Consider the following 11357-nt stretch of genomic DNA (forward strand, 5'->3'; position numbering starts at 1 on the left):
TGTTAAAGCCTGAGGCAAAGAAGGTATTAAGTACCTCAGCCTTATCCTCATTCTTGGTGTCAATGTTTCCTGTCACATCCAGTAAAGGACAGAGATTCTCCTTGGCCCTCCTCTTCTTGTTAATGTACTTGTAGAAACATTTTTTTGTTGTTTTTTACAGCAGCAGACAGATCGAGTTCTGGCTGAGCTTTTGCCTTCCTAATTTCTTCCCTACATACCCTAGCAACTCCCTTGTACTCTTCCTGAGTTGCCTGCCCCTTCTTCCAAAGGTGGTAAACTTCTTTTTTCACGGAGTCTCAGCAATAGGTCCCTATTCAGCCAGGCCAGTCGTCTTCCCCTCCGGCTCGTCTTTCATCGCACAGGACAGCCTGCTCCTGCACCTTTAAGGTTTCCTTCTTGAGAAAAGTCCAGCCTTCCTGGACCCCTTTGCGCTTCAGGACTGTCCCCCTTGGGACTCTCCCAACCAATGTCCTAAACAGTCCAAAGTCTACTCTCTGGAAGTTCAGCATAGCAGTTTTGCTGATGCCCCTCCAGACTTCACCGAGAATTGAAAACCCTATCATTTCATGGTCACTATGCCCAAGATGGCCTCCAACCACCGCATCTCTCACCAGTCCTTCTCTGTTGGCAAAGAGCAGATCCAGTGGGGCTCCTCCTGTGGTAGGCTCACTTAGAGCTATGGTACGACTTTATCTCCCATGCACTCCACAAACCTCCTCGGTTGTTTCCTATCTGCTGTATTGTATTTCCAACAAACATCTGGTAGGTTGAAGTCCCCCACAAGAACAAGGAATTCGCAGGGGTCTTCGTAGTATCTACTGCTATGCGGTAAGAATCCCTGCCCTATACCCAGCCTTCCCACAAGTGCTTTTCAGGATAGAGTTATTTCATACAGAGAATTGAAAATGAATTATCTGATTTTAAATTATCAGAGGCTTTGGCACCACTTGGAGAAATTGAGGGTTTTGTCTTAAAATCTCATGATGATAACAATGGGAGAAGGAGGAAAAGGCTTTTGAGGGATCCTTCCTTGGGCTGTTTTATTTCCATGCCTAATGAAGTACTGAGGGGGCTGAACAAGCCTAGCCACAGCACTCCTCTATATTCATTCTTTCATTTATCTCTCCCTTCCTTCAGAGCCCAATGCAGCCCCTCATTGCCAACAACTTTAGTGCAGTGTCCCCACTTGCAGGGGTCAGTGAAATGCAGTGCAGGGGTGACCTCAGCCCAGGAAAGTCCTCCTGTTTTTTTCTTGTCCCACTGCCTGCTAATGGAGTGGACAATGGGGTAGAAGTAATGCTTTAAAATGCCTCATTCATCTCCCTCAGCGAGAATTCCCAGAAGAGCTGGGGGTCATGCAGCCCCTCTGTGACATGGTCTAGGGTCACAGTGAGAAACTTCACATCACAATGACAGCTCCCTTCTACCCACTGTAACCTCAGGATCTCCCCACACTTCCCATTAAGGATGGAATGAAATCACAACACAGGCACCTGTGATTGTGCTCACCACTACTCCACTCTGGAGCAACTGCTTTACAATGGACAGGAGAAAGTGAAGGGAGGCAGAGGGACAAGACTGAGGGTAGTTTCATGAAGGAGAAAAGGTCAGAGAGGAGAATTCTTTAACAAGGAATGAGCAGACTGATTTTTGCCCTTTTGCTGCAGGTTTTGACATCAAGTAAGAGTGGATCAAAGATGGCGAAATACCTGCTGTCTGGCACCTTGAGTTCTAAATTGTCACCAACAATTGTGAAGCTGAAAAAAAATGGTAATATCTTCAGGAGTTCTTTCATGAGTATTGGCATAGACAGTAATAACTATCAAAACTCTGGGCCTCGAGACTTGGAAAAGACTGGTGGCTCCAACAGGGGAATTGTCTGATGATGCCATATGGCTCAGAGGTCAGTGTGGCTGCCAGGACTCCTAGGCCCTTGTCCTTTCTCCGCCCAGAGTCAGAGATCCTGACTCTGCCCCAGACTCTGCCCCAGACCTCTCCTGAGGTCAGAATCAAGATTTTAGTCTGGAGTCAATCAGATCCCATCTGCAGTTCTAATGACAGAAGAATTTCTTTGGGGCTTGCATCTGCTACCTTTCTCGGTTGAACTGAATGGTTAAGAGACTGGTGGCTCAGAGAATGACATATCTTATCATTTGTTTTCCAGAGTTCAATAAAATCTGGACTTGTACATCCTCTTACCTTAGTCTACAGCTCACGCTCTTCCAGGTGGGACTCGCCTCCTGTTCCTCCCCTCACACCCTAGTGGTTTCAGCCATCTTAATATCTCCATGTCATGCAGTGCAATTATTCTTCCTGTCCTTTGGAAGCCAGAAAATGCCCCAGAACCACAGACACCATGGTTGACTAATGTGCCATAAACCAGCTTCCCTGTCAACTGAGAGAAAAGTGAATGTCCAAGCGCAGTTTCAGAAAGTGATGGACACTTTCTGAAGTGTCTGTAGGTCCCTTCTAGTCAAGGGATCATTGCTTAACTTTGACTACACTGGACAGTTGCTAGTGAAAAATAGGAAGAAGAAGAGCTGCAGACTGTGTAGGTCTTTGCCAAAGCTCCCCCAGGTGCCTAGTTCAGGTACAACCTATTAATTTTTTCCATAACAAGAATGCTTCAAATCATACTTTCCTTTTTCAGCCTGTCAAAATTGCTGGATTGGGGACATTCGCTGTTGTTAGAGAGCGGGTACAGAATAGAAAGAATGACCTTGTGGTTATTGAGAGACCAGTGTTTCGTCTTTCAAGGGCTCTTGCAAGAGCTCATGATCTCCCGTATGACAACAAAGATGTTCCAGGTAAGAAGGAAAGTACCTTTGCTCACTCTTGCAGCTGTGTCTGAGTGATTCTCTTCTTTCAAAGTACCCTGCCTTTTGTTTGCTGTTACCGTCAGGCCGGGGGAGTCACTGACACAAACAGTGGAGACATTTGCAGATCAACTTGGGGGATGGAGAGGGAAGAGCAGAGAAGAACTGTAAGGGCTGTTATGAAATCCTTTCATTTTCTTTCTTCATTCCAGCCATTTGACATGCCATGGCTAATTTTCTTCAAACCCAAAGTACATGGCCTGAAAGAACGGATGCATTATACCCTGTGTCATGGAGACTGGCTCCATCCTCCCTGCTTGTCTTGCTGTCATGTGTACTGTTCATGTCAGGAGCCTAAAAGACTTTCTTCCTATATCCGTGTTGAAGAAATTATTGCTGTCCCCTTGGCATCTCAGTTGTAAGAGAACTTTGAGCTTCTTCCAGGAAGTGGGTGCCAACAAGACAGCCCTGTGCTCTATATCACCTCCAGTCCTGGCATATGCTGATTTTTTTTTCTGTTTACCATTTCAGTAATGCTTTGTTCTTCTTATGCTGCTTTCCAGATCATAACCACATTGAGCAGTTGCAGTATGCTCGGATAGCCTCAGACATCTCCATTTCTCAGAGGACAGTGCAGGATTGCATAGAACAGACCATGCGTCTTTTCTCTCTCTGCATAGAAAATGGCAAGAATGTTGCCTTTGTTTTGAATGATATTGGCATGCTTGTTATCCAGGGGAAAGATGTGAAAATAAGATTCTATAAGGACTTTCTGAAAAGACTGAACGGGACTGAAAAGATGCTAGAAGCTCTTCTTGAAGTAAGGTTTTTTTTTTTTTTTCTAGTACTACTTGGAGTTCTTTTGCTGTATACTTAAAGGAGAAAGGAACTTACAGCTCTTCTTTCCAAAAGTGGTCTAGCTTCTGGGACTAGAAATGGGCTGTAGCTCTCTGTAAAGGCCTTCTCTCACATTCAGAGATCTTGGCAGCAGAACGATGTAAGAAAAACTGTGTTGGGTCCGATCAAAGACTCTCTAACCTCACTGCTATCCTCAGGGGCTTTGGGAAAAAGCCTAAGAATAGGCCAGACCTCATTGGTATTTGCCATTACACTTCCCTCCTAGAAAGCCATTTGGGTTGGTGCTGCTCTGAGTTAACAGCATCAGATACTTATTAATGAGTTTCAGCTTTGATTGTGTTTGGGGTTCTGAGGCAGAGGGTTTGGCAATTTCATCGTCTGCTGCACGCAAATATTTTTGAGCCCCTATTAGACAATGTATGCCTGATGATTTCATGAAACAAACCTGAGTTCTCTTGTTCCCCCTCACCTTCTCCCTGTCCAGTATGACTTTCACTGTTCAGCCTGGAGAAGAGAAGGCTGAGAGGGGATCTAATCGGTGTATATAAGTACCTCAAGGGAGGGAGTGCAGAGGATGGTGCTGGCCTCTTTTCAATGGTGGCCACCAACAGAACTAGAGGAAATGGCCACAAACTGAAGCACCAAAAGTTCCACATGAACTTAAGGAAAAAAAATTTAACAGTGAGAGTGACAGAGCCCTGGAACAGGCTGCCCAGAGTGGTTGTGGAGTCTCCTTCTCTGGAGATCTTCAAAACCCCCTTGGACGCAGTCCTGTGCCACGTGCTCTAGGTGACCCTGCGTGTGCAGGGGGGTTGGACTAGATGACCTCTAGAGGTCCCTTCCAACCTTAAGCATTCTATGATTCTATGCTGCTCACTGACTTGGGCAAGACCAAGAGGCACAGGCAGACTGAGCCCCTCATTCTCTCTGAGGGAAGGGACAAACCGCTATGCTGCAGCACAGTCCTGGTTCCCATCTCTGTCTCTTCCAACTAGCTCTCTTTTTGGGGATATTTTTTCTGGTCTTTGCTCCAGCAGGTCCCCATCCAAGATCCAGACCCCCTCAAATATTTGGCATTCCCAGGTCTTAAAACTGTGCAATGGAACAGGAAGGATTATGCCTTTCTAATTCCAAGCAGCAAATGTAATCATTTCCATTCAAGGACTGCCTTGCGGTTTAGCCCACATCTGAGTTTTTTGCTGGAACAGTCACAACAAAACAACAGATAGAACCCAGCAACCAGAAATCTCAGCTAATCAAATCTATTACAAAAGAATGGGCTTCCTGCCTGAGTCTCATGATTCTTGACCTCAGGAAAAAAAAATGATAATGCCATTAGCTATTCTAAATTATCTGTTTAACAGCTTCTCTTTATTACTGTTACTACTGTTAATGAAGGTGGTGGCAGGGTTTCAGAGACACAGGAGCAGGATAGTGGTTTGATGCTTGTGTGACAAACAAGACAATTTTCTTGGTATTGTCTGACGTGTCTCTGTCGCTATTGCAGATGCCAGATATGAGGGATTCTGTCCTGTCAGGCACTGAGACTGTGGCTTCCCAGATCCACTCTGGAAGTGTCATTGTCTTTCCACAGTGAGTATGTAGGGTTCAGGTTTTCCTCGCTCACTGAGCAGGGACCTTCTCTGGTTGTGCATATGAAGTCCTCTCAGGAAGCTATTCAGAACTAATCAGCACTAGAGCTTTATGATACATGACACACTTTGTGCGTATAGTCTAGAATGACGCTGCATATCTGCATATTCTGCTCTGTTACCAGAAATACTACATTAGCTCTCCAGTATCTTTGTGACCAGATTATTAAGACAAATGCAAAGCAAATATGGAGCTCTTATTCAAAGTGGAGTCTTCTGGTTTCCAGGTATGAACTTCAGATTGTGCAGCCTGCCACAGAAGGACCCACAGAGCTCACCCAAGAACAGAAGATGGATAAGGATGCTAATGACAACAAAAAAGGTAGTGGAACAGTTGAGACCTGGGAAGTGTTTGAACACTTTCCTTACTGATGGGACGTTATAGGCAGGCAAGGCTATAGTACAATGCATATGCAGCTTCATTTCATTTTGAAAGTCATAAATTCCAACTGTGCTTTCTTAAGTGTTCACAAACACACAAGTGTCTTTGGGCTGAACACACCAAAGGAGTGAATTTGCACGTAAGAGATCACTAGAGAGATCCCAAAGTCTGTTGCCCTCATGGGAAATTCTCTCCCCTTCCCCAAAAAGGTTCTATTTAGTCACCAGCATTTTTCAGCAAGGCCTCCCCCTGCTTTTCACAATATAGATGAGAGAAGCAAGTAGCATCAGAATTCTCCAGGGAGTGATGTTACACTGTTGAAATTAAAAGCTGGACAAGATCTAGTGCATAGGAAACACAGCTCCAGGGGAATGGCCTTGCACAGATTCAATACATGCATGCACATCTGTACATCATTTCTGTTAGGATGGTCACAAATAAGCTGTTTGAAGAGTTCTCTGCTTTTTTGCTTGCAGGGATGCTTCCTGCCAATCACCTTCTCTCCAGAGAGAGGCATTCTTCACCCCCAAAGAGTTCTATCAATAAGGAGGAAGACAAGATTCAGAAAAACAAGGGAAAAGGGCTTCCTGGGAGGTCAGACTTGTGAGAAATGGGTGTGAGGGACCCTGTGCTCTCATCCTTTTAGGAGTGAGAGGTTGCCTTCAGACGCAGTGTCTGAGCTGACTCTGGCAGGTAGTTGGATATTGGGTAATAAGAGCATTAATGCAACTGCCAGGAGGGATCTGTGGCATCAGAGCACTGAAATGACAAACAGGAGCCTCCATTCCCATGACACTGTCCTTCTTGATCTACCAAGAGAAGGCCTAATTTGGGCCTCCTGAACAATCTTAGGGAACAACCCCCACAAGCCATGCTGGTGGGGTGTTGGGGTTATCTCTCTGTTCCTGAACGTATTCAGTTGAATGCAACTAATTCTCCAGCAGACCTAGCTGCCTTGTGCTGTAGGAGCAGGGGCACACCTTGTGAGACCAAAATGTAGGACAAACTCATACAGGTGTATTCTGTTTTGCCTTTTTAGTCAACCACCACCAGTTCAGTGTAGCTCAGTGAAGAAAGTGGAAGACAAAAAGAAAGAAATCTCTCATTCTGGACCACAACTTGTAAACTTCATTACTGAAGCTATTAAGACAAAAGAGCAGGTATATTATAGGGAGTGATGTAATGCTTGTCTTGTAGTTCATTGTATAAAGGCACAGTTCTATGACCAGTGAGTCTGAAAAGATGCCTCAATGTTTTCCTCATTTGAATATTAAGTGACTTGTTCTAGAGCCTTAGAAGAAGTGAGTGACTGTGTTTAGAAGCTGTTCCTGACTTCTCCTGTCTCATGAAATGTGTCAGAACATCTTCCTTGCCGCTATTCAAAATGAAGTTCAAAATCAAAATGACAGGCTTTTATGGGACAGGGATTAGGAGTTTTTAAGATGACGGGTTAGTTCACACCTTGATTGAAACCATGATAATTCAGGAGAAAAAAATGTCTGACAAAAAGGTACAGAAAAGAGGGTGAGAAATAAATAATGAGAAAAAATATAAAAAACTGAAGCAGATGAGACTGACACTACTGATCTTACCTTTCTGTGATACTCCAGAGAAGAATTCTCCAGGTTAAGAAACGACACCAAAGAGGTCTCCGTGAACTTCAAGCTGTAGAAAGACAAAAGAAGAAAGAATGGCAAAAGAAAGAGAAAGACAGAAGGAAAGAAAAGGAAAAAGTGGCACCAGTGATCCCTGGAAGAGGAAAGGATAAGCCACAGAGGGCCAGGGTACTGGCAGCATTTTAAAATATATAAGGGAAAAAAGCATATCCCTCTTTCAGAAAAGCTTTAGATTGCAAGTTATTTCACGTATTCATGGAATTGTTACTGCGAAATGGCAGCATAGGGAACAATAGTCTCGTGAGAAATGGGGGCAATTTGGCAATGCAATGAAACCCTAGTCAGGCTTCAGCATTGAACTCCTAGCCACGTTGAGGTCCTTCTTCTGGTTCCCCCTCTACTGCCACAGTATCCTGTCCAGAAGTCCCTTCTGGGATCTGTAGGCTGACGAACAGCTCATTTTTTTTGCAGCATGCTTCTCCCTACCTTTACAGAAACCCATAGCTTATTGGGGCACATCTCAAAGCCCTTCTGCCGCCATGAGGAGGAAGGCGACCAGCCCAGATCTCATAGAGAGAATGATGGGAAACATGAAAGAGGATGGAGAATCCTCTTCAGAAGAGGAAGGTGACAACTCACTGGAGATACCTCCAAAAAGGTAAGTTTGCCAGGGGCAGCTGGGTAGCAAAGACCCTTCTGTAGGGCCAGGGATCCTAATCCCCGAGCTGTGGCCATCCTCTGAGCTGTCAAGCCATGAGGGGGTCTGGGGTCAGAAATCCCAAACTCCAGTTGCCTTTCTGCAGCCCAAAGCAAATGCCAAACCTCATCTTGAGTTAGAGTGCTGTGGGCACAAGTGAGACTCTGGGGGCAGGGCCTGGAGAAGGTAAAAGGAAGGAAGGTTTCAACCAGAGTGTGAGAGAGTGTTTCTTTCTGTTTTCATAGGACGATTTCCCCAGGGACAAACCAGGCCCTGCGCAAGGTAGTGACATGCATCCTGGGACAGGTTGACCGAAGGCGGAGAGGACACAGGCATGAAGAGAAGGATCGAGAAGATAAACTGAAGTGGTAAATATATCAAGATATGGGTAGTTTCCCCTCAGTCAGTGCCAATCCTTCCACCCTCAGCAACCCCAGGAGAAAGAAAGACTGTTCCCAACACATGCTTCTGTGGTAGAGATGAGTGCCCAGCCTATGAGCAAAGGATCAAGATCTTCCATGTGCTCCCACTAACTCCATCTATTTGTGTTCTGCAGTGAGCTGGCTGTTTTGCAGTGGAGAATGTCCAGGAAAAAGAAAAGTCAAGGCAACAACGTTCCTGTAACCGGACCCAAATCTACACAAACTATTTGTGACAGTCATGGCAGATCAGAACAGGTACATGATATAGAATGATGTAATTCTTGTGTAATTCTTGTTCATTGTAGAATAGCACAGTTATATGTCTACAGAGTCATAAATATCTGTGTGAAGTCATTTGAACATTGATTTCTTCTTAAGCTTCCTTTAAACCATGTGTGTTTAGTTGTTTGTATTTTTGGAGTCTGTTCTTTGCTCTCATCAGCTTATTCAGCATATCAGACCATCTTCCTTGACACGATCCCTAATGGAGATTAAAAAGGCACTGCTCATAATGAAAACAAAAATGCCAGGCTTTTGAATTCAGATCATTTGTCAGCTTGTGCCTGTTAAAACTGAGGAGCAAACACAGCTAATAGAAAGGCTAAAGGCAAGGGGCAGAAGAGAGAGTGAGATATAAAAAAATCCCACAAAACACAAATGAGCCTCCCACTGCTGCTGTGCCATTTCTCTGACCCTTCAGGAATTCTGCTTTCTCCCTGTGAGGAAGGATCAAGGTAAACACTGGGAAGCCTTACGTAAGAAGTACCTGAAGACAGCAAGTACAAGGTTAGCTTCATCAACAGCAAGGAGAGAAAGGGATTGTCTGCAGAAGGCCCAGGTACCAGAAATGTCTTGAAAAACTCAGAAAAATAGCTTTTCTCTCTTCCACAAGAGCCGAGCTTTGAAGGTCTCTAAGTCACCATGGCATCATTGCTGCAAAATTTCAGGGCAGATGACTGCTATCTGTCATGCTTGCATGATTACTACTGTAAGGGAGAAGTGATTTAAAAAGACAAAGAACAAAGCCAGCAATCTGTCATGGTGATGTCCTGAATTCAAAAAACCACTGCCTCAAGTATTCACAGTTGCATTTGGACACATCTGCTTACAGTCCAATGACTTCAGCCATATCTAGGCTACCTCTATGGCATCTAGTTCTTTTATTTTCTCTTCTCTGTATTGGTATCATCGAGAATATTATTTGTAAGAGGAAGGCACATTTTCTGGATGTTTAATTTTTAACTGAAGCATTAGGGTTTCCTTCCAAGCATTTTGACATTTTTTTAAAAAAGGGATGAAGTAGGGATGAAGTAGGGATGAAGTTGTAGAGATGAAGTTTTTAACCTGCACTTCATTGAACAAAAAAAAAAGAGAGAACGAGTGTAACAAACATCTTTGCAGCATTACAGGCCTTCAGTGCTGATAAGTGGTAGGCCCTCAGCCCACACTTCCATCTAAACTGCTCGCTACTTTTTACCCCTGCAAATAGTAGAAACTGTATCTATTGAAGTATTATGGATAACTACTGGGTGAAATGGAAAACACAAAAAGAGTTCGGAAAAAAAGAGGGTCTTTTAATTAGAAAGAAAGGGCTCTTTTTGTTCTTTTAAGGGATTTCTAATCAAAGAAATCCCTTAAAAGAACAATGAATGCAACAACAAACAAATTCATACTCTGCTAACTTGCTTGTCAAAGCCATGGAATTGTTTTACAAAAGCATATATAACAGGCACAGGAAGATCAAGAGCAGGTACTCCACGTTCTCTTGGTGAAAGAAAGGCACAGGTTACCACGCAATGGTGTTTCTCTTCAGAGTTTTCCATCAGTCTTAAGCAGTGGGACAGCAATCACCTTCACCCTCACCTGATGGAGTTAAGAGAGGAGGCACCATTTGCCTCCACTGAAATCCTCCTGCCTTGTTGCAATGGTTATGACAACTATTAATGCAGATACAAGTGTAGGCATGAGGACTGATGCTCACTCATAACCTAAAGTTACACGAGGTCATCAAGAACTTCCAGTTGAGATGCCAAGAGAGAAGAGTTTTCCTTCTTAGCTCCCTGTGTGCGAATAGGCATTCGTTCCCTTTATCTAGGATATCAAGTATGTGATGATTAGCAAAGGGTCAATTTGGTATCACAGTGAAATCCTGGTCAGGCTTCAGCGTCCAACTGCTGGCCATGCTGAAGTCCTTCTTCTGGTTCTGCCCTCTACTGCCACAATATTCTGGCCAGAAGTCACTTCTAGAATCCGTATGCTGGCATGCAACCCCATCTGTTTGCATCACACCTCTTTGACATTATCCCTTCCTTTACAGAAACCCACTGCTTATTGGGGCACCATTCAAATCCCTTTTGCCACCATTAGGAGGAAGGTGAGCAGCCCAGATCTCACAGAGAGAGTGATAGGGACCTGGAAAGGGAATGGAGAATCATCTTCAGGGGAAGAGGGTGACAGTTTGCTCGAAATGTCACCAAGAAGGTATGTGTAACCTTGGCACTTGGTCCCAGCAGGGGCAGCTTAGTAGCACAGACACATTCACAGCATCAAGGATCCAAACCTCTGAGCCTTGACCATCCTCTGTCAAGCCATGGGGAGACCTGGGATCAGAAGCCAAAGAAACAGAATGATTTAAACCAGAGCCTGAGAGGGGATTTCTGTCTGTTTTTGCAGGCACATGTCTCCTAGAAAAATGCAGGCATTGCTCACAACACCAACATCTGTGATGAAGAACGTCACACAGGGACAGACAAGAGATAACAGTAGATAGAAGGATCATGAAGAGGAGACTCAAGTGAATAAAAAAGCTATATCTCTTTAGAGGATTCTTGTCTACACATCCTGCTTTTACTTGACAATCTAGTGCAGCACACCTTGACTGTGGGTTGTCTTCTCCTTCCCCCATCTTTCCTAG

General features: G+C 44.3%; 1 protein-coding gene across 1 annotated transcript; it reads left to right on the forward strand.

Annotated features, from left to right (window-relative positions):
• Positions 1-2109: 2109 nt before the first annotated feature.
• Positions 2110-6779, forward strand: LOC148594106 (coiled-coil domain-containing protein 81-like). The gene is made up of 6 exons (XM_088528008.1): positions 2110-2226; positions 2651-2807; positions 3380-3636; positions 5182-5267; positions 5554-5648; positions 6748-6779. Exons 1-6 carry the CDS (start codon positions 2110-2112, stop codon positions 6777-6779), a joined length of 744 nt encoding a protein of 247 aa, XP_088384134.1.
• The last annotated feature ends 4578 nt before the right edge of the window (positions 6780-11357 follow it).

This window comes from Tinamus guttatus, unplaced genomic scaffold (assembly GCF_059628265.1).
Source record: "Tinamus guttatus ecotype Peru unplaced genomic scaffold, ASM5962826v1 Tinamus_guttatus_pri_ptg000297l, whole genome shotgun sequence".
Lineage (NCBI taxonomy): Eukaryota > Metazoa > Chordata > Aves > Tinamiformes > Tinamidae > Tinamus > Tinamus guttatus.

Coding starts and splice junctions, on each gene's coding strand:
- LOC148594106 (XM_088528008.1), top strand. CDS start 2,110: ATGGTTAAGAGACTGGTGGCTCAGAGAATGACATATCTTATCATTTGT. Junction 2,227..2,650: donor TACAGCTCACGCTCTTCCAG/GTGGGACTCGCC, acceptor TTCCTTTTTCAG/CCTGTCAAAATTGCTGGATT. Junction 5,268..5,553: donor AGTGTCATTGTCTTTCCACA/GTGAGTATGTAG, acceptor TCTGGTTTCCAG/GTATGAACTTCAGATTGTGC.